We start from the raw sequence: 26,465 nt of genomic DNA, 5'->3' as shown, positions 1-26,465 counted from the left end.
ACATTGCTGTGGGTCTGGCATCACATATAGGCCAAACCAGGCAAATTTCCTTGTTGTATTGGTTTTTACAACAATCCAATAGTTTCATGGTCACCATTACTAATAACTAGCTTTTTATTCAATTAACTGAATTTAAATTCCCCAGTTGCCGTGGTGGGATTGGAACTCACGTCTCTGGATCATCAGTCCAGACCCAATGGATTACTAGTCCAGTAACATGACCACTATGCTACCGTTCCCAATGAATATAAATTGCTGATATAAATTGCATTACATTGAAACTGTAGTTTGGCAATTAATAATTGTCAGCCTTTCTTTTGAGGTGCTTAGAAATGATCTAGGTCTAGAACATGTTCTAAAATATTGTGGCTACAAGTACAATTTTAGCAGAAGAATTCAGAGATGAAATATGAGGGTCGAAGCCTATGGATAGAAAATCACGGGCTGTGCCCCCAAAATTTCCAGCATTCTGCTCCCAGTGAATGCTGCATCAGCACGGAGATCTATACAATAAAAAGTCAATTTGTAATTGAATAAAAATGCAAAGATTTTACTTACGTATGCCAGCAATTACAATGATGATGAGAAGGGCTATTAATATTGTAATGGTTAACACAATGAGCATCCACATCTTACACTTCCAGCAGATGGTTTTATTGCAGGCATCTCTATTACATATATCTTTACAGCATCGATTTTTCCCTTGACTGTTCCTTTCTCTCTGCAGAAAGAATAAAAAATGAATCCAGATGATTAGTAATTTTATGGAAATCTTTTCCCAGCTATCAAAGATCTAAGAAACAACATATACTATGATCCAAACCCCACTCTATTGGCTCTCCCCCGGCCTGCTCTCCTTTCCTCATCCTGGAGCTCTCCTGTCTAACTCTATTCACTCCTTCACCATCTATTCCCTTTTAAACAACAGATTGCATTTAGATAGCAGGTGGATGGTCAAGATCACATGCCAGTATTTGAAGGGCAGGAGAGTTCTCCTGGTGTCCCGGCAAACATTTATCCCTCTACCAACACCACCAAAAACAGATTCCCTCAATGTGACCTTGCTGTGCACAAATTGGCCTCAGCATTAGCCTACAGAACAAGGCCAGTGCTGTTGAGAATAACTCAGTGGCTGAGGAGCGTTTTGGGACGTGGACGTGAAAGGTGCTACAGAAATGCAAGTTCTGTTCAGATTTACAGTCATTGAATTCAGTCCTATAACTTGTCGCCTGACTCGCTGGTCCAGTACCATGAGCCACTGCACGACAGCACCCGTCACATTTCCCTAAAGAACGTAGCAGACTGTAACAGCAGACATTAGAATGTAAGAGAAAATACATTAATTAAGAAAGCACAAGTGAAAGGAGGTGTAAGCGAAAGTATCTACGAGAAGCTGCTCGCCATAAGAACGAGCGAGTGAGCTGGAGTTTTAAATCTGCCTTGAACAGTTCCCCCAGTATTGCAGCTCACCTGGTCAGTCTGGTTATTGCCCGTCAGGAATGGCTCGGTCTGTGCGCTGTTGCCCACTCGATCTGGGCCGTTTGAAACCGGGGTCAGTGGTATGGAGCCTTGTAAGAAGGAAGGGTCTGCCATGTTATAGTCCAAACTCTTTCCAATGAAAAACTACGACTTGGTTTCACTTTTCGATATTAAACTTCTTTCGGTTTTCTAAACCCGGAAGTGCCGGGTTCAGGTGAAGTCCAGGCTAAAGTTTGGGGAAACTTTTCGCAAGTTAGTGAGTGAACGGGGGGGAAAAAAACGAAAGTAAACCTAGTTATTAGGTATAAGGTTAATTAACATAAAAAATAATGATCCTTGATTTGCTCCGAGTTACACTTGAGGTTGGTGTGCGCCTCTCACTCCTGCTCTCGGGCGGGGTAGTTACCAGGAATGAAGCGATGTCCTGGTCACACCTCTTTAATGCGTGTACAGAAACTGGAATGCTGTCATTTACTTTATGTAAGGGATAACCCACAGATTGGAGTTATAAGCACTGAAATCATATTTGAAAAGAATTAAGACCCAAGGGTGTTAACGCCGTTTGTACTCTGAACTGTAAACAACCCACTGCCAACCATTGCTGGAGGCATGAGAATCCTCCTTGGGAGAGGGTTGTGCCGGGTGCTGGTGGCAACAGTTGAATCTCCTTGAGGGCAGGCTGAGCTGTCAGCCTGTTTGTATCGACCTTGTATGAACATTGGAATTTGGAATTTGAAATTTGTGTTAGGAGTTTTATTGTAATGTCTAATTAGGCTCTTTCATTCTAACTAAACCAACTGCAAATTAAAAAGATCAGACAATTGTTTGGCCACTAGCGTGAGTAGAGTACAAAAGCAAAATACTGTGCATGTTGGAAATCTGAAATAAAGACGGAAAATGCTGGAGTACACAGGTTCAACCTGTTTTTGGCGAGTTGCCTATAATCTTTCCTGAATTGATGGCAGATTTCTAGCTCGCATTTTGTGCAGACATTTGATGACAAAATAGATTTTTTGCTTTTGGTGCTTTTATTATATTTTAAAAGCATGAGCAATGAAGGTTTAAATGAAGGCTTCTTCTCTAAGTACAAAATGGGGAACCTGAAGCTCTCTCTGTGAAAACCCAAGGTTGTTTGTTTATGAATTAGCAAATAAGGTTCTTTTTGATAGGGGGCCAACAGATTAAAATGGTAAAATATGTATCATTCATCAGCCTAATATGTCATTTCTGCTGGTTGAAGTGTGTTGACAAATTAGTTGCTGGATTTCCTTCAAGTGAAGGGGAAAATATCCTTAACTTGAATTTTCTGGTATCAAACGGTTACTGTTTATTATTGCTATTATACATTTGGAGGTGCAAAGAGCTCTTTAAGCAGGATCTATACTTGCATATTTATTAATCACTTTGTTTTAAATCTGTCCAAAAACGATGTCTGTGAGGTCACTTCGTTATGGCAGTCTACAAATCTCCGTTAGAAGGTGACAACTGTCTGGCACCTCTTTGTCACTTCACCATAAACAAAAAAGACCTTTGAGCTCTTAACGGATAGCATTTGCTTCTGTTAATACTTTTCTTGTCCATCTGTTGTTAGGAGGATAGCAAAATACTGCAGATGCTGGAAATCCAAAATAACAACAGAGAATGCTGGAAAAACTCAGGTCAGGCAACATCCGTGGAAACGTCAACTCAAATTTCTCTCCACGGATGTTGCCTGACCTGCTGAGTTTTTCCAGCATTCTCTGTTGTTATTTTGTTGTTAGGAGGAGTTCTTTGATCAAATCAACCCTTCAGTATTATTTCTCCAGGGCCACCAGGTCAATGGAGTGGGTCTCCCTTAAGCACATCTGTAAATATTGAGCTGTATGGTCAACCTATCTCCGTAGATGCCACAAAAGGTATATGCTATTTAGAAAGTTGGTCAATTCTGCTTTTAGAGTTAGATATAAATATCTTGTAATGAGGCTAATTCCACATCGTCAGGTTTACCACAGCTTCTCCTATGACAGCAATGCACTTTTAACAGTATCAACGTAAGCAGATGTTCTTCCCCCTCCTCCAGTATTGGGAATGGTTCTGACCAGAATGGCTATCATGTTTGCAACTTTTTACTAACAAATTCAATTACTGAGAAACTATGAATGTATGCATCTTGCACCTATGCAGTCATTCCATTGTTGATTAATCCACTTACAGTATAAATGAGGCAAATTTGGCAGCAAAGGAGCTTGGTTGTATTACAGAACTGTTTCCCACAGAAAGCAGTTCCATTATATACATGGGCCTAGAAATTCAGTGGGCTGTGCCACCAGTTAGCGCCCAAAGAGGGCACTCAGTGGCTTTAGCGCCACTGGCCACACCTCCCGCGATATTTAGCGGGGTGCTAATGGCGGCGTTAGCCTGTAGCGCTGCGCCGCCACCGATGACATCATCGGTGTGCGCAGCGCCCCGATCACCATATTTGGTCGCGCCCGCCTCTTTAATGCTGGTCGCAAATCGCGACCGGTTCACAGGGCCTACCTGTGGCGGTAGTGGCGCAAGTTAAGGTGGAGGTGCGGGGCGGCTGCCTGCCAGCACCTCCGTCCCCGGCCTGCTAAACCCCCCCCCTGCGGCATTGCCGGCTGTTTCCCGAGAGCCCGGCCCTTCTCCTTGGTGCCGGGCTCATTTGCCAGCACTCGCAAGCGGGGATCGCGCTGTTGCGGGCACCTCCCCCTTAACAGTGGGAGGAAGGCCTGCAGTACCGCAGCGTGTGGCGCTGTGGCCCTTAGCGCGGCAATATTCAGGGTGAGCGCCCCAAGCGGGGCGCGGGGAGCCTCGAGTAGCGGCCCGCTTCCGTTTGGGGCGCAGAAACTGAATATCGGGATGGCGCTAGTGGCTCCGCTCGCAGCGGTAATTCCGGCGCCCAGGCGAGCTTGGCGCCCCAAATGACACCCAACTGAATTTCTCGGCCATGGGGTATAAGATGCTACTGCTTTGAAACATATTAGAATATATTATGTATGTAAATAGAGGATATCAATCATCTACTATGACACTATGGCCTAGAAATTGGATAAGGCCTGAACACAGGCATGGGGATCACGATGAGTTATCAACCTGCACCTATTCAGAGGCCTGCAGACAGCATGAAAACTTTGTGCTGCCTGCTGATTAGCATGATTGTATCGTTCAGCCCAGCGCTGAAGGTGCTGCTGAGTAGCTGAATGCTCAGCAGGGGGGCTCAAGTTCTATGTGAGGCTAGCTCCAATTAAAGCTAGCCTGCACTACTTAAAGACAGTTTGCACCTCTTAAAGGGGCGGTGCCTTCCAATGTTCCCCCTAAGGGCGCACACCGATCACAAGGTATTTGTGATCAGCTCTCTGGAGTGGCTCTTGAACCCACAACCTTCTAACTCAGAGGTGAGAGTGCTACCCACTGAGCCACAGCTGACACAAGGGAAGCACTCTGGTCCTCCTGGCCCACAAGCAGTGCTGTAAAAAGCACTTCCCTCCTGGATCCGGCTGCTCCCACCTCCCTTTAGCTGCTGGGTTTCCCGAGCCCTGGGAAACCTGGCTGGCCAGCGCTAAATTCAAATGGCTGCCAAAATTTCAGGAACAGAGCCTCATTAACATATGATAATGATGGACCTGCCTCTCCAGAGCGGGTTACTAGAATGCCCCCAAACCCGCCGTGGTTAAAATGGAAGTAGGTCATTCGCGGCATATTGGGGTCGGGTTGAAGGGGGGTGGTGGTTAAAATTCCTCCTGTTATGTTAGACTTTTTTAGTAGATGTTCTAGTGGAGGATGGGGTCATTGTTAATAGATGATTTAAAACCTCAAATTATTAGGTGAATTTGGATAGTGAACTAGGCAAAATTGTCTGTCTTGAATATAATAGTCATGCATAATCCAATAAAAAATTATCCTATTTTAAACCAATATTGACTGGTAATCTGGATATTACAATTTGAGGATAACATTCCATAAATCATTAGTAATAATTGCAAGATGTATTGCCAGTTGGCAAATACAGCACATTCTTGAGTGTAGAATGATAATTTTGCATATGTTTTGGCACATTAAAGTCAGCATTTGGTTGGCCTGGAGTGCCCATTCACATTACTTTGCCATGGGATTTTGTTCCAGGATATGACCTGATAATTTATCATTTTCTTTCTTATTCAGGCACTGCTTGTTCCTTTTGTTTGACAAAGAATTGATCTGTTTTCCTTTTGGATGCTTCCCTGCACTACGCTATTCTAAAAGTTTGCATTTCTAAATGTGGAGAAGTTATGTTAAATTTTACCCATGGCTCAGTGATTTATACTAGTGACCTTTAATTCCCTACCAGTATATATATTTGCAAAATGACCAAATCTACTTTGTGTATTCTCTTTTATCGTTTTGACAACTTGCAATCTCTCCACCTCAGTGGTGTGAGCAATTAACACAAAGAACAATGTCCTTCTCTGAATCCTTTCTACTGCTTTTCAATACTTTGCTGAGTACAATGACCCTATTTGGATGTAAGCACACTGACCCAACCTGCTTTACAAAGTATCTCTAGCATTGTCTTAGATTTGTATTCTGTGTATTTACTTGCTACCCCAATGTTTCATTTGCCTTTGAAGCTGCTGCTGTACACTGATAAACAATGATTAGCCAATACTGTATCTAGATATAACCTTTTTATGTTAGATATATACATCTATCCCGGGTGTTGGGCTGAAGATTGTCGGACAGGAGGAATGGCGGAAATGGAATGGCGGCGCGCACAGACGCAGCGGCTTTGCTTCTCCCAGGACGGTGCTATTTACGTTTAATGTTAATGTTATTTGTACTGGACTCATGGGAGCTTGCAAGATCACATTTCGTTGTTCATGTACTTGTGCATTGTACAATGACAATAAAGTTGAATTATTATTATCTTGTATCTAGTACGCATCTATCATATACCAAAGGTATTCAACAAAAAGAAAGCCAGTCATTTCTTGCCCGTTTTTCTGATCTTGATAATTTGGACTCTTCATCTTGTGGAGAGTCGAAGATTTATAAGCAGTTGCCAATCTACAAAAGCGTTTGTTGGTAATTAGTCTCCAACTGACCCTGGCTTGTGCCTATTTAAACCACAGGGGTTTGTTTAGCAGCAGCCTCAAAGGGACGGGCTAAGTGAAACACAACTTTATCATAGCAATTAAACATCAAAACTGTGCTTCAGACCCAGAATGCTTGCGATTACCGCCATGGGAAATCAAGCTGTGTGTGTAATATAGATTCAATATTAAATGTCATCTGTGGTTCATCTGCTCAATTGCTAAGGCTCTCTAGATATTTCTGAATTTTATACATTTCCTTTGAATATCTCACATTCTCACATATTGTTAGACATTAGAATTTACTTAGGAATAATGTGGTTGGTGAATGATAAATGACATAAATGGAAATGGTTTTGTAGGTCTGAGGCAGGATTGATCAAATCTGAATTGATCTTTAAAAGAACTTCTTTATTATACACAATTTTAATGATTTTTGTTCTGAATAAAATTAAACATTTTCAAATCAACAGCATTCAATAGAGAAAATCATCTTCAATTAATTGCTTTAAACCATCTTAAGAAACTTCAATCCCTCCAGGCACTGTACAGTAATCAAGTATTTTGCCCTGATTATTACATTCTGTATTAAAGGGGCGCTATCTTCATTAAGTGTTTGACAAATCAATACCCATTTGTTTATATGCAATGCAGTGATGTAAATTATGATAGAACACATTATTGAAGCACTTTCTGATTAAGATATTCAGTTATAAAAATGCTTAATTATTACTTTAATAAGATCTAAAAGGATGATCGTATACCTTCAATGTATCTGCATCTAAAACCAACAATAATTTCACCCAAGTAGAAATTTGGTAAGACAAATTAGCTTGTTGATTACAACATTGTGCCAATGCCATTGAAAAACATAATTGGCCTCAAAAATCAAAAAATAATCATGTAGATTGTAATCACACAGTATTCCACACAAGTTTTGCTATAAACTAGTTTGAAAATTACCCACAATTTGTAGAATTTTGTGAAATGCCAGAAATACATACATGAATATATTTCATATATAAAACTGACAAAAATCCAGCTTTTGTAAGGGTTGTTCACAATTTATACAGAGGATACTACAAGAGCTCCAGTGTTTTAAAGAATGAGCGGAGCTAACCAGTCAAACAACCAGGAATGATGTGCAGCTGTGATAGTGATAGAGAGTTGATTTTAGCTTGGGCCTGGATTGGTTCATGAGGAGCTGGAAGCGTGCGGAGCACACAGCGAGGCCTCTCCGATTTTAACTGATGGGGCCTGATTTAAAGTTTTTACATTTGTCTCCCACCCAAAGCTGGTAGGTATGATGTCGGGGTCAGCGGGCGGGACCCGGACGTCGCCAGGGACCCAGGGGAATGGTACCTAGCATAAGGCAAGTGCTGGGGGGGGGTGGGGGAAATTGTTGCCAAGCTGATACCAATTGGGGGATGGAGAGGCATGGCCGCAGATGGGCAGGCCCAAGGACTCGTTGCAGTGCCAGGATTCCTCCTGGCCCACAAAAATTCCACATTAAAGTAATATTTTTAACTTACCATGGCCTCTTCTGGCCACTCCGCGACTCCTGCCATGATTTGGCTGTCGGGGTTGGCTCTGTGCAGGCCTCCTGAATGCCGATGTTAAAATGCCACTGTGGCATCGATGACGTCAGCAGGTTGAGGCTTTTAGATATAAATTAGGCCCCCACCTACCTACAGTGGGAGCCTTGGCTGACTTCAAAGTCGGTGAAGATAAAATGTCACCAGGTAGGAACAGTGCGGGGTTCGGGAGAGGGTTAAAATCAACCCCATCATGCTAGAGTCAAAATTAGTCAAACTAGTCTTGTGAAAAAGCATTATTAGAGTTCTGAATCCACACCCATTACCTAAAGAAAAGGTACTTTATGTCAATATATAATAGATTTTTTTTTATTACTGTCAAAGGAAAATGTTCTAAACCTTCTTCTCCACCTTCATTTGAAGTGGATGCTGAGCTGGGCTCTGTGCAATATAGTTGCTTGCAGCAGATGCCTCTTAAGATGCTTTCACACTACAACTTTAGCATTAGTGTAATTTCTGCTGTGGTGTAACTTTGGAGTTGGGGCCCAACCAGACTCCAGAGCAAAGCAGGGTGAGAGCTCCCTGGTTGACAGAGTCTCGCACTGTTTCCATTTGATACCACATGGTGTGTTAATCTGGTGTGATGTCAAAGCAGGTGTAAAAAATGCCCAAGGGACCACTTGGCTCTCCGAGACACTTTTTACACCTACCTGCAATTAATTTGAATAAGTCTAGATGTTGCCACTGTATATTTTAAACCATTGGGTGAAGAGTTCTACATGCGAGAAAGCAGATTTCAAGTTTCATCAGGTAGTGTAAAATAGCTACTGCCTGCCTGAAACCCAAACTGTAGCTACTAGTCTTGGATTGGTAACTTCAGTGTAAATGCATCCTTATTGAATACATTCTAGAAAATGCATTCTGAATAGCATTACTGAAGCAGTCAGTGACTTTCTCAAATAGGATTGTAATGCGGTGCAGTGCAGGAGCTGTAAAGTGCACATCTACACTATATGACAATCCTATTTTCTAATCTCAAATCTGGCTGATTCTTTGCTCTCACATCCAGTGGGCTATCATACAGAAACAAAAAAAAGGGAAAACAATGACCATGCTTAACTTCATTTCATCCAATCAAGAAATCTATAAACTCTATTTGAGTTAGTCAGGTAAATAATGCAGAGGGTAGAATTGATAACTAAAACTTTACAGTATTCTACTGGTGTAGTGATATGAGCATTACTGGAACCACTGCTTGAATTAAAATAAGATGTTTTTAGCGTGCAACAATTTTCATCAATTGTCATCGATTCCGATGTTCCTCTGTATCCAATCTCGGAACTTTGTGATCCGTGTGTAAACCCCAGGGTGCCCATACCGACCACATCCTTGTCCCCAGCTCACAATTCCTGCCAGAAACCACTTTCCTGATGGTTCTTCACAGGCTAATGGTCCTCCCGAATCACCCTACAGAGAACAAGAAAAATAGCTCAGAAATGTGTAGCTCTATCAAACCAAGAAAGCCAGTACTCTTACACAATAATTACTCAGACTAGGTTTCCAAAACATCTGCTGTTCAAGGTATTCTGCTTCTAGACTGTTAAAAAAAAATATATTTGTCATCAATAAAGAAATTATTACAGTAAAAATTATTGTAAAATGCACTTAATAATTATTGAACAAGCAATTCTCAAGTACCATGAAGAGTCAGGTCTGGCCGTAACGCTAACTAGTCTATTATTTCAAATGCTGACAGATCTGAATCTTCTGGGGTTTTTTTCAAGTAAGATTTCTAGTGTTCTTTTTAATTGTCTCTACTGTAGAAGATATTGTGCTCACTGGCAACTGGCAGTGTAGCTATTATTACAAAAAATGTTAACTCCAGTTCACTAGTAAGAGTGTAACATGTTCCTTGCTTTAACTTGACCGGTCACAAAAGACCTGAGAATGGTGCTTCATGCTACAGTTACATGGCTGTTACGAAAAATGTGTTTACATCTGTCAGACTACCAGTTGATACAAATATAGAATTTAAAACTGGATCAGTGGCGTCCCCACCCCACCACCCCACAGTTTTTCTCGCATGTTGCTCCCCTCCTTTTTGAAGGTACTGCCTCATGTTGGGCATAGTTCTGGTTCCACAGCCCTGGCAGTTGACTGGTACTTAAATGCAAGTAACTACAGTACTCTTCGTGTGTGAACAGGCTATTTATTTCCCATGGAGGAAATCTGTCCTTTCCAGCAGGAGTCACATGGATAGTGATCAGGTAGAGGGATAACTGGCTGCTTCTTCTTTCCTCAGCCCAGGGCCACTGAGGCAGGTTGTAGATCCCCAGCAGTGCTGAGTTAGCCAATCGCAGATGGGGCAGCAGAGTGTTTCTCTATATACCTTATATATATATGGGCCTTTCTGTATCCAAATTTACATCACTACTTTCAGTAGGTATATTACACAATGATAGAATTATGAATTTAATTTAATGCTGCTGATACAGTATTGATTGTACTGTGTTTTTCTGTTCATAGTTTAGCAAAAGAAATCTGATGATCAATGTTACACTACCATAAATCTATAGAAACTACAACAGCTGTGCTAAGATCAGTTTCTATGTAAATACTGTATAACTTTTCATACTTCACATGCGTCGACTTCTCCAGTGAGATATCCTGCACAAAGCATTTGTGACGATAGTATATTTCCTACAAAGTTATTGCATGTTGTTTGATTAATGATTCTTACTTCACCCTTTTGAAGGATCATCGGAAGCTGGCCTGGGAAACGAAGGTTATTTTCTGTTTAGTTTAGAACCAGTTATAAACTTTTCTTTTCAAATGTCAATACATGCCATTGATGGTCTACAGTAAACAACGTGCATTGTTTTTGCAAATCAGAACTGTGCTCGTTGCCCCTGTATTGCATGCACAGGTGCAGGACAGATGCATCTGATATTCAGAACCACTATCCACCTAATATTCATATTAATCTCTTATTCCTCAGAACGAGGTTGGTGCAAAATGTAATGGAGCAGCTTACCTCTCAATAAAAAATAAAACCATAACTATTCTCTTGTTCTCTATACAAAGCTGCTACATTTAGATATATATTGGATTTAGAAATGAGGATTTTGTTAACAAAAATTATGATTACATTAGACTTGTAGCCACTAATCTTTGGTCCACCTATATGCTTGCGCTTAGAGGCCTTCACTTAAAAAGCTTCTGCCACATCCCCCATATCTAAATATTTTATTGAAACATTGTGCAGAGTGTGCACTCCCTGGCCAATAACCTTAGTATTTCCTGTCTTGCTTTTCTGTTAACAATGACCAATCTAAATTGCTCTGTCAACTGTCATGATGTAGTGCAGGCTCTAGCTACTAGATGGCTCAGTACAGTAATTTATTTTATGAAGTCTGTCTTCCCAACTTCATTGTAATCTTGTGTATATAAAAACCTTATGTTCATCACTAACTGTGGGCAATATCACAGGTAATTTTATTAGTTCTAGTGAAAGAACATCACTTGAGATTTTGTATCTTGATCACATACCATGGAAAACATAAAAATGTGCATTTCCTAATATTCTGACTCTCTTTTGGTTGAGGGTAGGGGTGTGGGAGAGATTGACCTCGATATTAACTCGGAGACGTGTTGGGAGCGGGGGGGGGTCCAATATCACGTGGGAAACTCGGAAGAAAGTTCAGCGCGTCTGTCAGTGGCTTTTTAACTCAGCCAGCTCATTAGCATTTTACTTCCTTATTTGGTGTCCAATGCGTGGCAGCGGGCGTGATGAGGACCCACATGATGAGATCTCAACTCCAGTATTTAAAGGGCCAATCCAACGATGGAATTCCCAGGAGTATGGAATTGGCAAGGAGAAGAGGAACTGAGGCAATTGATTCCAGACGGTCAAAGGCTGTGCTGCGGTTCAATGATGAATCGCTTGATGTGCTGCTGGGGTCAGTGAGGAACTGAAGAGAGATACTCTTCCCAAGCAACAGGAAGAGTATGCTGCTGACACCAAGAACCCGTGGCTGGAAGTGGCCTAGGAGGTCAGCAACATGAGTATTGTGCCATGCTCATGGATTCAGTGCAGGAAGCAGTTTAATGACCTAACCAGATCAGGAAAGGCGAGTACAGTTGCACATTTAACTACACCCTACTGTGCGCAACACCCCACCCCCTCGCTCTGCCTTGTCAAGCCTATGCTATCATATCACTCCTCACACCCTCTTGTCTGGCACACACACTTTCTATGCACTTCCTCACATCCCCATCTATCCATTCACCACTGCCACTCACCCTCATCCTTATGCAATTTCATGCCTCTTCCTGACAGTCACCCTCACCAAATGCACTCCATCCATCAGGTGAACATCATCAGTCACTCACAGGTCAGTTCTTTCTCTCGTTGCAGGAGAAGAGAGCACAGAACACGAGGGACAGAGAGAGAACCGAGGTGGTCCTCCACCGATTTCCTATCTCACAAATGCAGAGGAGGCGGTGCTGGAGGTCTGTGGCCGTCGGAGATTGGGAGACGCGGTCCTCTCAGCTACTTGGTGACACAATTAAATATCAGCGACCCATGGTGGTGGACCATTAAACAATTAACGGGAGGAGGAGGCTCCATGAATATCCCCATCCTCAATGATGGTGGAGCCCAGCATGTGAGTGTAAAAGACAAGGCTGAAACGTTTGCAGTCATCTTCAGCCAGAAGTGGTGAGTGGATGATCCATATCGGCCTCCCACAGTGCTGTTAGGTAGGGAGTTCCAGGATTTTGACCCAGCGACGATGAAGGAATGGCGATATATATTTCCAAGTCAGGATGGTGTGTGACTTGGAGGGGAACTTTTAGGTGGTGGTGTTCCCATGCTCCTGCTGCCCTTGTCCTTCTAGGTGGTAGAAGTCACAGGTTTGGGAGGTGCTGTCAAAGATGCCTTGGCGAGTTGCTGCAGTGCATCTTGTAGATGGTTCACACTGCAGACACGGTGTGCCAGTGGAGGGAGTGAATGTTTAAGGTGGTGGATGGGGTGCCAATCAAGCAGGCTGCTTTGTCCTGGATGTTGCTGAGCTTCTTGAGTGTTGTTGGAGCTGCACTCATCCAGGCAAATGGAGAGTATTCCATCACACTCCTGACTTGTGCCTCGTATATGGTGGAAAGGCTTTGGGGAGTCAGGAGGTGAGTCACTCGCCGCAGAATACCCAGCCTCTGACTTGTTCTTGTAGCCACTGTATTTATGTGGGTGGTCCAGTTTCGGTCAATGTGACCCCCAGGATGTTAATGGCGGGGGATTCGATGATGTTAATGCCATTGAATGTCAAGGGGAAGTGGTTAGACTTTCGTTTTTTGGAGATGGGCATTGCATCTCATTGAAACATACAAAATTCTTGCAGGGCTTGACAGGGTAGATGCAGGGAGGATGTTTCCCCTGGCTGGGGAGTCTAGGACCAGGGGTCACAGTCTCAGAATAAGGGGTTGGCCATTTAGGACTGAGATGAGAAGAAATTTCTTCACTCAGAGGGTGGTGAATCTTTGGAATTCTCTACCCCAGAGGGCTGTGAAGGCTCAGTCATTGAGTATATTCAAGACAGAGAGCGATAGATTTTTGGAAATTAAGGGAATCAAGGGATACAGGGACAGTGCAGGAAAGTGGAGTTGAGGTAGAAGATCAGCCATGACCTTATTGAATGGCGGAGCAGGCTCGAGGGGCCGAATGGCCTACTCCTGCTCCTATTTCTTATGTTCTTATGTCTGGCACTTGTGTGGAGCGAATGTTACATACCACTTTTCAGCCCAAGCCTGAATGTTGTCTAGGTCTTGCTGCATGCGGGCACGGACTACTTCAATATCTGAGAGGTTGTGAATGGAACTGACTACAGTGCAAGCATCAGCGAACATTCCAACATCTGACCTTATGATGGAGGGAAGGCCATTAATGAAGCAGTTGAAGATGGTTGGGCCTAGGACACTGCCCTGAGGAATTCCTACAGCAATGTTCTGGGACTGAGATGATTGGCCTCCAATAACCACAACCTTCTCACCTGTCGCACCCCCCCCCGCCATACCCCACCCCCCCTCTACTCAGCCCCCCCCCCCCCCAGTCAGTAGCCGACATGCTGCCTCGTGTCCTGATGGCCAAGTCTGCCCCGGCACAGGTGCAGGTGGAGCAGTCTTTGACGGGGCCCTCATGGGCTCCAAAACCCAGAGGTCATCGGCCAAGAGCATCTCAGCAGTCATAGCAAGGATCTGAGCAGCCTGCCTCTACCTCTGCTGATGCCATGTAGGAGTGGAAGGAAAAGGAAGAGGAAAGCTTTGTATTTGCACAAGGGTATGCATATGGGTGTATGAGAAAATGTAATGTTGTTAAGTTTCTGTTGTTTAGTTCAATCACATAAATTTTATTCTTTTGCACCACTTTCCTGTCTTGCCCATTTTTGGTTGCCCGGTAGCAAGTTGTCTTTTAACTTTTTTGAATGGGAAGGTGTGAAATTTCCTCCTGGTCTTCCTCCTCGGAATTGTACAAAGAGGATGTGAGCTCTGTGCCTTGTTCCTCCTGCAGGTCCAAAACTCACTGTTACGCAATGTTGTGCAGAGCGCAGCACATGTCGACCATTCTGGACACCCTGGCTGGTGCATAACGAAGGGCGCCTCCAGATCTGTCTAGGCACCTGAAGTGCATCTTCAGCATGCCAATGGCTTGTTCAATCACACATCTGGTGGTCATATGGCACTCATTGTAGCGCTGTTGGGATTCATTAGTTAGGTTTCTGACGGGTTTCATCAGACAAGTTTGAAGTGGGTATCCCTCGTCTCCTAGCAGCCACCGCTTAAGTCTGCTTGCAGGTCCAAAGACATCAAGAGAGTTTGGACAGCCGCAGGACAAAAGTATCGGGGCAGGTCCCCGGGAATCTTGCGCACAGCTGCATAGAGATCTTTTTGTGGTTGCACACCAGCTGCACATTGATGGAGTGGAAGCCCTTGCGGTTCACAAATACTTCTGGTTGATCTGGGGGTCCCCGGATTGCCACATGTGTGCAGTCGATGATGCCCTGCACCTGTGGGAAGCCAGCCAGAGATGCAAACACAAGTGCCCGCTCATTCTGACTGGCATCATCACAGGCAAACTTCACATAATTGCTGGCCCTGGCAAACAAGCCATCTGTCTTATGCATTTGTGAGGTGCTGGCTGAGAGATCCTGGCTATGTCTCTGGCAGAGCCCTGGAAGGATTTGGAGGCTAAAAGGTTGAGTGTGGTGGTCAGTTTGACAGCCACTGGTAACGTGTGGCCACCAGGTCCAGCAGGCAACAGGTCTTCTTCTAGCAGGCTGCAGATGTCTGTCATCACCTGACGCGCCAACCTGAGCCTCCTGGAACACTGCTGTTTGACATGTCAAGGAAACTCAGCCTCTGCCTGTACACCCTGTGTTGTGGGTAATGTGTCCTGTGAGCTGCACCCCTCTCTGCTCCTCCTGCTGCTTCCCTCTCTTCTGTCCAGCGACTGGTCTCTCAAGAGCAGACTGGTGCTGCTGCTGGTTCTGGTCATATTGGTCCGAGGTCCAATCTAAGGCAGCCAAAGCGCCAACCATTCAGCTGTGATTCAGAAAACCTTCAAAGTGTAGAAAGTAAACTCTTAGCAAAAGTACTATGAACAAACACTTTTCCCACTAGAAGGTAAGAAAGCAGCTTTGAGTACTGAGTATTTATTGCAGCATTTCCTGGAGTTTGATTCAGCCCCCTCAATTGCTGTTGTGTTCTCGCCTTGCTTTCACTGACGAGTCTCAGAAAGCCTGGGAAACCCGTGGATGCTCCATTAAATTTGAAAGTACGTTGCAATATCGCTCCAATTGAGCGATTAGCATATGTTAATAGGCAACCCGCCTCTCCCAAGGGGGTTGTGCGCAAGCAGTCTAACGCACGCCAGTTAAATGCGGAAGGCGGCGGGTTGGAGCCAGCTTCCCGACACACTGACATTTTTGCTGGTTTTAACACCTCCACCCGCACCCAAACCCATGCGCTCCTCCAGATTAGAACACCCCCTGACTGTCTCTACAATGAGACGGGAAGTTTTTAGATCATAAAATATGTGATATGGTAAATCTAATAGCAGGGATAAACATGAAACTATTACCTGAAATTGCAGAATTTAATTCCCCAAAATTTAACTTTTATTCCAGTAATCAGGAATGTCACTGAAAATATTTGTGTGGTGTGTTTGTGTGGCATGCGAGTATGTGCGCACTCAATTATTCTGAGTGTCCTTAATGTGATTTCTCTAGTAGCACTAAACAAAATAATTGACTACACCAGCTTCTTCCCGAATTCATTTTAGCTGTAAATGTAATTAGGAACACAATCAACGTATTTTTATACATATATATATATATATATATATTTATATCCAATGAAAATAAAGTTAGAAATAGCTTTAAGTATAACTAACTTACCGTCTTCCTGCAGTAAGCCCCAACCAGTAATGTAGCATTTTCGATTTGCAGGAAACACATGTAATGCTGATGGAAGACACACTGGTTGGATGTAATTATTGTACGTTACAGGTGCTGAGAGTTCAAGCAAGGCTATATCATAATCCATTGTGGCATTATCGAATTGCTCATGAATTATTATCCGTTTGATTACTCGCATTTCTACAACAGTTTCTGAAAACATTTGGGAATGTGCTCCAATGTACACTTTCCACAACAGTCGCTCAGAGTACCTGGCAATAAAAAGCAAAAGATATTTAAATTGTGAATATTAAAATAGGTTCTTGTGGGCAGTACTGAAAAATGAGTAGATATTTTCCATTTTTCATAAACATAAATATTTCATATGTTCTATAATAGTATTATGATTTTATGGAACAAAATATTAAAATGGAATGAAAAACATGGCTGGCTCCAATCCTTAACCGGCACGTTGAGATGATAATAGAGTTTTAATGTGTAAACCTAAACTGTTTTTCTTTAAAAAGAGAACATTATTGTTGAAAATAGAATTAATGTGAGATTTTAAAAAATGAGAGATTTTCCTTGGACAGGAGGTTATCTATGCTACTATGTTCAGTTATCAAGGCACACTTGCCTTCCTGCTGGTCCACTCTGATTATAAAAACACCAACTTGCATTTATATTGCACCTTTAATGTAGCAAAACATCTTAAGGTGTGTCACAGAGGCAAATGGGGGGGGGGACTTACTGACATTAAGCTAAAGAAGGAGATATTCGAAGGGTAACTAAATGTTTGGTAAAGAGGTGGGTTTTAAGGAGTGTCTTAAAGAGGAGAGAGCTGGAGAGGCAGAGGGGTTTAGGGCAGGAATTCCATAATGGTTGGCTTAGATGACTGCAGGCATGGCAGCCAATCATGGGCCTTAGTGAGGGAGGGATTCACAAGAAGTTGATCTTATGTCTAGGAAGATGATGTTGCCAAGGGGCATCAAGTAGACGAAGAAGAGGATGGGACTAAAAGTGGATCAATATGAGAGGCTCCCAAGGTGATGATACGGATGGGAAGTGAAGCCTTTGGAGGAGATATTTAGGTAAGAGTGGCACCAAGCATGGGCAGTCCCACTGAACTGGACAATGGAGGAGAGGCATTGGACGAGGATGGTGTGATCAACCATGTCAATGGCTGCAGGGAGGTTGGGGAGGAGTAATAAACTATGGTCACAGTCAAATAGAATATAATTTGTGACTTTGGTTAAGGCTATTATGGCGCTGTGTGAGGGGTGGGAACCTGATTGGAGGGATTCAAACAGGGAGTTGCAGGAGAGATGGCGACAGATCGGGAGGCGACAACACATTTGGATACTGTGGGGAGGTGAGGGTGGTAGTTTGCAAGGACAGGTGGGCTTTTTGAGGAGGGGGTTAATGACTGTGGTTTTGAAAGGAAGGCAGGACAGTGCCTGTGGAAAGGGATCCATTTACAATGTCAGTATTATGGGGGCCAGGAAGGGAAACTGGGTAGTCAGCAATTTAGTAGGAATGGCCTCGAGGGAGCAGGAAGTGAATCTTGTGGAGATGAGGTCATACAGGGCATGGTTGAGATAGGAGAGAAATGAGAGAGAAAGAACATTCTTAATAAGTTTTAAAAAGAGCAGCTGTGGTATACAATTAAACTGATTATTTATTTCACTTGGGGATAAATTTAAAATTGATAGAAAACAGGAGCTAAGTGGTCGGCATGCTGATTGCCTGCCTGTTCGTGTGGGCTCGGGGACTGCACTAAATTTGTCTCTCTGCCTGCTTAGCATGAAATAAGCAAGCTGTCAGTGCTACTCGCGATCTTCATTATATTCTATTTGACAAAAGGGTATCCTCTTAAAGGGGAGGTGCACTGTGGCGGCAATCCGCTTCATTCAATCACTGAAATGGCAGTCAGAAGAGAAACTGGAAGGGCTCCCCACTTTTCAGATGCAGCTTTGGAGGTGGTAGTGGAGGAGATCAACAGAAGGAGGGATCTCATCTATTCCCCAGCAGCAAGAAGGTATCCTGGCTAGCTTTGCACCAACAGTGGGAAGAGGCACAGCAAGATGACGCCAGAAGCATTGCTCCAAGGACCTGGCTACAGTGCAGAGAAATGGTTAATGACCTGACAAGGGCTACTAAGGTAAGATTGCTAACTCATATCTCATTACTCTCTGCTTAGTCCTGCATTACCGGTAGCCTCAGCATTCACAAACCTCCCTTCCCCCACTTCCCATCATCTCCTCCAATCACTGCAGCCACTTCAATCCACCTCCTTCTGTTACTACTGCAACACTCTGCAACTGCTACTGTCCTCACTTTGCCTCACCTCCTGACAAATCATGTCATCTTTCACACACCAGCTACACGATTCTATCATGACATACACATCCTCGAAACATCTCATTAGGCTAACACTAACACTAACGCGGCGGCTTACAGTGCAGCTAGGACCAACCTAAAAAAGGGTATCAGGACTGCCAAAAGGAAACAGACACTGCAGATTGAGGATCATTTCCACAACAACTCGGACCCCCGGCGCATGTGGCAAGGCATCCAGTCCATCACTGACTACAAGAGCAAAAACACCAGCCCCCCGGTTAGCGATGCCTCCCTTCCGGAGGAGCTTAACAACTTCTACGCTCGCTTCGACAGGGACAACAGGGAGCCGGCTACCAAAGCCTTGCCACCCCCGGAAGACCAGGTGCTCACCCTGTCGACCTCCGACCTAAGGGGTGTTCTACGCGGAGTGAACACACGAAAGGCTGCTGGACCGGATAGCATCCCTGGACGGGTACTCAAGGAATGTGCTGATCAGCTGGCTGATGTCTTCACCGCCATCTTCAATCTGTCATTGGCCCAGGCAGTAGTCCCTACATGCTTCAAGACCGCTACCATTATTCCTGTGCCAAAGCAAACGGCTGTGACGTGCCTGAACGACTATCGACCTGTCGCACTCACACCCATCATAATGAAGTGTTTCGAGAGACTGGTCCTGGCTCACATCAAAGCCAGTGTTCCCGCCTCTCTTGACCAACACCAGTTTGCCTATCGTGCAAACAGATCAACGGAGGATGCAATCACAACTGCTCTACACTCTGCACTGAATCACTTAGATGGTAAAGAGACCTACATCAGAATGCTGTTCATAGACTACAGCTCAGCATTCAACACTATCGTCCCCAACAAGCTGGCCACCAAACTCCACACTCTTGGCCTGAACACTTCCCTCTGCAACTGGACCCTGGACTTCCTAACAGACCCCAGTCTGTCAAATTAGGTAACCACACCTCCCCCCCCTGACCCTGAACACGGGGGCCCCACAAGGATGTGTGCTGAGCCCCCTCCTCTACTCCCTCTTCACCCACGACTGTGTGGCTGTTCATGGTTCCAACACTATCATCAAGTTTGCGGATGATACCACGGTAGTAGGCCAGATCACCAACAACGATGAGTCAGCCTACAGGGAGTAGGTCCAGCATCTCGTGAAGTGGTGCGCCGATAACAACCTGGCCCTTAACATCAAGAAAACCAAAGAAATCATTGTGGACTTCAGGAAGTCTAAAGGCGGAAGTCACACCCCCATCCACATCAATGGGGCTGTGGTAGAAAGGGTGGACAGCTTTAAGTTCCTCGGAGTCCACATCACGGAAGACCTCTCCTGGTCCCTCAATACCTCCTTTCTGGTGAAGAAGGCCCAGCAGCGCCTATATTTCCTAAGGAGGCTGAAGGGATGCAACCTGTCACCCCTGATCCTCTCTAGCTTTTACCGCTGCACAATAGGGAGCATCCTGACGAACTGTATCACAGTATGGTATGGCAGCTGTAGCCACTATGACCGGAAAGCCCTGCAGCGGGTAGTCAAAACTGCCCAACGCATTACCGGCACCCGGCTACCGACCATAGAGCACATATACCAGAAACGCTGTTTACGGAGGTCACGGACCATCATCAAAGACCCTACCCACCCCAGCCACAGTCTGTTCGCCCTCCTGCCATCTGGGAGACGCTACAGATGCATTCGCACCCGTACGACCTGATTTAGGAACAGCTTCTTTCCCAGGGCTGTCATCCTACTGAACTCCACAAATAAACTCTAAAGCCTGCACATCTGCCAATGCACTTTATTATGGTTATGTTTATGTTAATGTATTACAAGCCAAATGTATGTTGAATGTTTAAATGTCTTAATCTAAATGTACACTCTCGGGAGCCGCAAGCCTACATTTCGTTGTACTGCACTTGTGCACTAACAATGACAATAAAAGTTGATTATGATTATGACTCCCTTTTATCTTGTCGGAGAAGCTGGTGCACAATAACAGGTGCCGTCAGCCACAGGAGGAGGTCAAGCATCTATACACATCCTATCCCCTCTGGAAGAGACCGTCATGGACATTGTGGGCAGGGGATGCATCAGGAGTGTGGCTTCTGGAGAGGCTGAAGGAAAAGTTCTGAAGGGTTTTTAGCCATCTCACCCTATTTCCCATCTCACTGAATTCTCATCCTCAGATATTATGCATGACAAAGGGATTCAGTAGTCATTTATCTGTCTCTGCTTACTCTTGCTACTAACTGCTAATCCTTGTCGCTCTTTTCCCTTTCAGATCCTGAAACTCTAGAGGGCACAGCAGAAGAGGCAGAAATTCCTCCAGAAGTTCCAGCATCGGTCAACCTTAGCCAAGCAAGCACCAGCTCGGAGACAGGCACCCTGGAAAGTTTAAAGGCTAGAGAGGTCTGAACTGGGAAATTCACAGAGCACAAGTACGTAGGAGCAAAGGCAGATGGACAGGACAGCCCAGAAAGCATGTTGCTGGAGGGAGACCTCGCATCCTAGCCTACAGAAAGGATGAGGACATCGATGGCCCAGCCTACTGAAGAGAACTGTTGGCTATACAGCACAAACTTCTAAGTGCACTGGACAGCCTGTCAGTGAGCTTCTGCACAATGGAAGAGAGCGTGGAGGCGTCCAACTCTAACTTGTATGGAGTCTTTATGCATACATTCAGGCCATGCAGTCAATCATAGAGCTAGTGGTTAGCTCTATGAACATTGCATTGGGGCCCACATGATGGAGCCTCTGGTGGCATCTCTGACAGTTTCAATGAAAGCTCAAACTGCTGCTATCTTAGCTCTGGGCTCCAGAATGTCCTCTGGCTTGCAAAGCATGAAGGACAGCATTAATAGGGGCTTTGAGAGCACCCCATTATTCCTGCACTCTGTTCTCACACAGAGCAGCGGGAGTGCTGATGTACAGCCCCATAAGAGTGGCATTGGCTCCATACGAGATGCAGATGCTGTCCTCTCTCAGATGATAGCACGCCTACTCCTCCACCACACTTTCAACCTGTGCCTTTGTTGGTGCCAGACGGCCAACTAGGCCCGGCTGCTGCCGAGATACCTCTGTCTGCAGCTGGACCTTATACAGCCAGAGCTATTCGAGGTCATCCACCAAGGTCATCTTCAGAATCCTCAATGGAGATTCAGCAGCCTTTCACCTCCCTTGCTGTCGCCACATGGGATGCATCTTGTAGGAGCACTAGAATAGGAAAGCGAGCACACAAGATAGGCTCTAAGGCGTTGCACAAGGGTGATTTTTCGTTCTCTATTTTCAGTATAAGCAATTGTCAAATGAAGAATGATGCACTATCTTGATGTAGTAAACATTTTTTTTCTTGGATTGCTTTTGGTCTAATATTCTTAGTCATGTAAGGGCAATACCTATGAAGTTGAACTATATGAGGGCATTCATTTGGTCGTTGGGTGGATGGAGGGACTGTTGGTGCATTGGGGAGGGGAGGGAACATTCATGAGAATCTCTCAGTCAGTTGCTGCCTAAGAGCTCTGGCAGCAGGCAGCTCTCCTGGGCCTTGCTCTTCCTCTGCAGCCGTAGCTTCCGGGTCCCCTTCTTCCTGTTCCTCCTCAACTTCATCCTCCTCTTATGGCTCCAACACTTGCCCTCTTTCCAAGATGAAGTTGTGCAGCACACAGTGACAAAACTTGACACTCGCTCCAGGCTATCTTGAAGCATGCCGCTAGATCTGTCGAGTCATTGGAATTTTTGCTTGAGAAGCCCAATAGCCTGCTCCATGAGAGCCCTGGTTCTGACATGGCTCTCATCGTATGCATGCTGTGCATCTGTCTCCAGGTTCCTGACAGCAGTCATGAGCCAGGTGTTCAGGGATCATCCTTGTTCCCAAGCAGCCAGCCACTAGCCCGATGGTCTGGGTGAGGAGAGGGGATTTTGAGGACTGGCGTAGGATGAAGTCATCATGACTATTGCCAGGATTCCAGACACACAACTGCATAAATTAAATGCCTATGGTCGCAGACAAGCTGCACATTTAAGGAATAGAATAGAGGGTTTATACAGAATCACGCAGGGCCACATGGGTGTAATAGATGACCCTGCACCTGAGGAAATCCAACAATTCTTGTAAAGCCCACTGCTGTCTTCTCCTGCTTGTTAGCCTCCAGTGGGAAGGTGATGAATTCCTGGCATCTGTGACCCTCTTGATTGCAATGTGCACAGTAAGCTGAGAGATGTTACTGAGGTCGTCCATTGGCTGTTGCAACCCGATGCATAAAAGTTCAGGGCCACAGTGATTTTCACAGCCACAGGCAGTGCTGTGGATGCCCTGGTGCTGGGCTGCAATTCTTGGTTGAGCATGTGGCAGAGCTCAGTCATTGCCTCCCTGGAGAACCGGAGTTGCCTGACGCACTGCTCATCTGTAAAGTTGATATCTGCATAGGTAGGATATCCGGTTCCTGTACTGCCTCACGGTGTAAGGCCTACTCCTCCATCACCCTCTTCTAGCAGCCCTCTGCTGCCTTCCTTGCTGCAGTTGCCGCAGCCCCTGCTCCTCATGTCGCAGCTCCAAAGGCAGGCCATGCAGAATACACATATTGCAACAATGTTGGGAAGGCAATCCTTTGACACAGTGCAGGACCTCCCAAAAATCACTCTCCGAGTTCAGTGAAACAGTAGCCAAAAATACCATCAAAAATCAGCAGAACACTCTCTAGTAGCCTATCAAGTCCAAACAGAGACTTCCCTTAATGAAGGTGAGTATCCCTTTAAATAGCCTTTCTGCAGCATATTTCCTGACTGTTAAGACAATGACTTCCTGTCGAGGTTAAGATCCAGTGAATTGGATGCTTCCACACCTTATTCAAGTGCATGATCCTCATTTTAATATTTAAATCAATGTTGTGCTTCATACAGGCCTAAAAGTAAATTTCAGGATGAATTTAGCAGTAGGCCATCAAATTTGTTATTTTTGCACCCGATTTACGCCTGAAAAGCAGGTGCAACAATGTGGAATTTAAACCTCATATCCCCAAAAGTGAGTTACTTTTGCGTTCAATGACTTCTCTCCAAGAAGAAAATAACCCAACATGCTTCAATGACATTAAGAAAGCGAGGAAATGACTGTGCCTTCCTTTGTTTGTGTAGCATTAAAGCACAATCAAGATAAGCAATTAGCAGCAACTGAAATTAAAAGCAAGCTCGAGGAACTAAGGTTGGAACGAGCATTACAGATTCTGGTAAGGATCTTCCCAACACATACTAACATATACTAACGTTATCATGCCATCACCACCTTCAGTGTGCCAGTGCGGCCTTCGGTCGTCTGAGGAAGACAGTGTTTGAAGACCAGGACCTCAAATCCGGCACTAAGCTCATGGTCTACAGGGCAGCAGTGATACCTGCCCTGCTGTATGCCTCAGAGACATGGACCATGTACAGCAGGCACCTCAAAGCACTGGAGAGGTACCACCAACGCTGCCTCCGCAAGATCCTGCAAATCCATTGGCAGGATAGGCGCACCAACGTCAGTGTTCTTGCTCAGGCCAACATCCCCAGCTTCGAAGCTCTGACCACGCTCAATCAGCTCCGATGGATGGGTCACATTGTCCGCATGCCTGATATGAGACTCCCAAAACAAGCGCTCTACTCGCAGCTCCGGCACAGCAAGACAGCCCCAGGTGGGCAGAGGAAACGCTTCAAGGACACCCTCAAAGCCTCCTTGAAAAAGTGTAACATCCCCACCGACACCTGGGAATCCTTGGCCCAAGACTGCACAAAGTGGAGGAGAAACATCCGGGAAGGCGCCGAACACCTCGAGTCTCTTCGCCGGGAGCAAGCGGAAGCCAAGCGCAGGCAGCGCAAGGAGCGCACGTCAACCCAAGCACCCCACCCACCCGCCCCTTCAACCACCGTCTGCCCCACCTGTGACAGAGACTGTAGGTCCCGCATTGGACTCATCAGTCACCTGCAAACTCATTTTTAATGTGGAAGCAAGTCATCCTCGGTTCTGAGGGACTGCCTAAGAAGAAGGAATCATCTGTCAGTATGCAAGTAAAGAATACACATTACTTATTTGATAACAGCAACTTTGTGGTAAATATAACTTCTTTGCGTTGCTGTTTTTATGAAGGTGGTGTGGTATACTACTAATTCAACACTTGTTTTCTTGCGCAAGCTGTGTGGATGAGTTTATATTATCCAGGGTTAGTTGAAACACATCAACTTGCATTTATATAGTGCCTTTTAACATCCCAAGGCGCTTCACAGATTAATGAGGAAAAACGGATGCTGAGCTAAAGGAGGAGAGATTAGGTGGGGTGACCAAAATCTGGCATGGATCTGGGAGGTGACAGCATACTCAAGGACTTTGACTGGAAAGGAAGATGAGGCAGTAGTTAGCCAAGACAGGGAGGTTAAGGGTAAGTTTATGAGGAGGGGTGGTGATAACAGGGAAGAAGAGAGTGTTTCCATTCATTGTATCAGCTACCATGAGGGCCAGGAAGGGAAGCTGGGTGATCAGGAGTTTAGTGGGAATTGGGTTGAGGGAACAGGAATCCATGGATGAGAGGAGCTTGGGAAGGGCATAGGGAGAGAAACTTGAAGTGATGGGACTTCAGGGTTAGAGGAGGTGGGAGACTGGGGGAAGGTTTGGCTTGGTGGGAAATGGTTTTGATGTTCATGCTGAAGAAATCAGTGAGCTCTTCACTCTTCTTGTTAGAGGTAAGGATGGAGGGGTGGGGAGAGGGGTTTAACGAGGCAGTTGCTAAAAGAGAAAAGGTAAGGTAATGAAAAGGAGATTATTCTGTTTTACTCTCTAAATTCTAATCAGTGTTCAAAGATTGTTCACAAACCTCCTAGATATTACTGTACATATAAAGGTATACTCTTTCAAGATTCCTGAATTTGGAGTTGTTAAATCATAAGAGTAATTTCTGAGTTTGTTCCAAGTGAATAACACATAATAAAATGTAAATAAACAGACAACTCACCTTATTAAGAGTTATTAATAACGTGGAATGATGCCAAACTAATTGTTTATTCATATTCTTCACCGCTTATGTAAAGCCATTGTTGGTAGCATTATTTATTGACCACTAGGTGGTGGTTGTCATCCATTTAAAAAAAGCAGCAGAAAGGGAGATAGTTTTGGAATGTCAATACAGTGGGCTTACTGCCATATCAATTTGCCACTGCTAACATTAGCTCTTTTTTTTATTCGTTCATGGCATGTGGGCGTCGCTGGCAAGGCCAGCATTTATTGCCCATCCTTAATTGCCCATGAGAATGTGGCGGTGAGCCGCCACCTTGAACCGCTGCAGTCTGTGTGGTGAAGGTACTCCCACAGTGCTGTTAGGGAGGGTGTTCCAGGATTTTGACCCAGCGACGATGAAGGAACGGCGATATACTTCCAAGTCAGGATGGTGTGTGACTTGGAGGGGAACTTGGAGGTGGTGGTGTTCCCATGCACCTGCTGCCCTTGTAGATAAGCAGTGGCAGACATTTAAGGAGATATTTCATAACTCTCAGCAAAGCTTTATTCCAGTGAGAAAGAAAGACTGTACGAGAAGGATGAACCATCTGTGGCTAACTAAGGAAGTTAAGGATG

The 26,465-nt window shown here is 44.8% G+C and overlaps 2 protein-coding genes across 2 annotated transcripts in view; both read right to left on the bottom strand.

The window, feature by feature from the left end:
• LOC147107671 (suppressor of tumorigenicity 14 protein homolog) overlaps positions 1-1,872 on the bottom strand; it is an 83,064-nt gene extending 81,192 nt beyond the window's left edge. The window contains exons 1-2 of the mRNA XM_086006897.1: positions 1,471-1,872; positions 559-721 (exon numbers count right to left, since the gene is read on the bottom strand). Coding sequence (XP_085863023.1) covers positions 559-721; positions 1,471-1,593 — 286 coding nt within the window. The 5' untranslated portion in view covers positions 1,594-1,872. The remainder of the gene's footprint in view (positions 1-558; positions 722-1,470) is intronic.
• A 5,066-nt stretch (positions 1,873-6,938) lies between these two features.
• The window catches only part of LOC147107670 (suppressor of tumorigenicity 14 protein homolog), a 157,896-nt gene continuing 138,369 nt past the window's right edge, over positions 6,939-26,465 (bottom strand). The window contains exons 17-19 of the mRNA XM_086006894.1: positions 16,531-16,802; positions 10,719-10,855; positions 6,939-9,550 (exon numbers count right to left, since the gene is read on the bottom strand). Coding sequence (XP_085863020.1) covers positions 9,380-9,550; positions 10,719-10,855; positions 16,531-16,802 — 580 coding nt within the window. The 3' untranslated portion in view covers positions 6,939-9,379. The remainder of the gene's footprint in view (positions 9,551-10,718; positions 10,856-16,530; positions 16,803-26,465) is intronic.

The sequence above is a fragment of the Somniosus microcephalus genome, chromosome 14, assembly GCF_052327205.1.
Source record: "Somniosus microcephalus isolate GS21.2 chromosome 14, FLI_Smic_1.0, whole genome shotgun sequence".
Lineage (NCBI taxonomy): Eukaryota > Metazoa > Chordata > Chondrichthyes > Squaliformes > Somniosidae > Somniosus > Somniosus microcephalus.
This window is presented reverse-complemented; position numbering and strand designations above follow the sequence as displayed.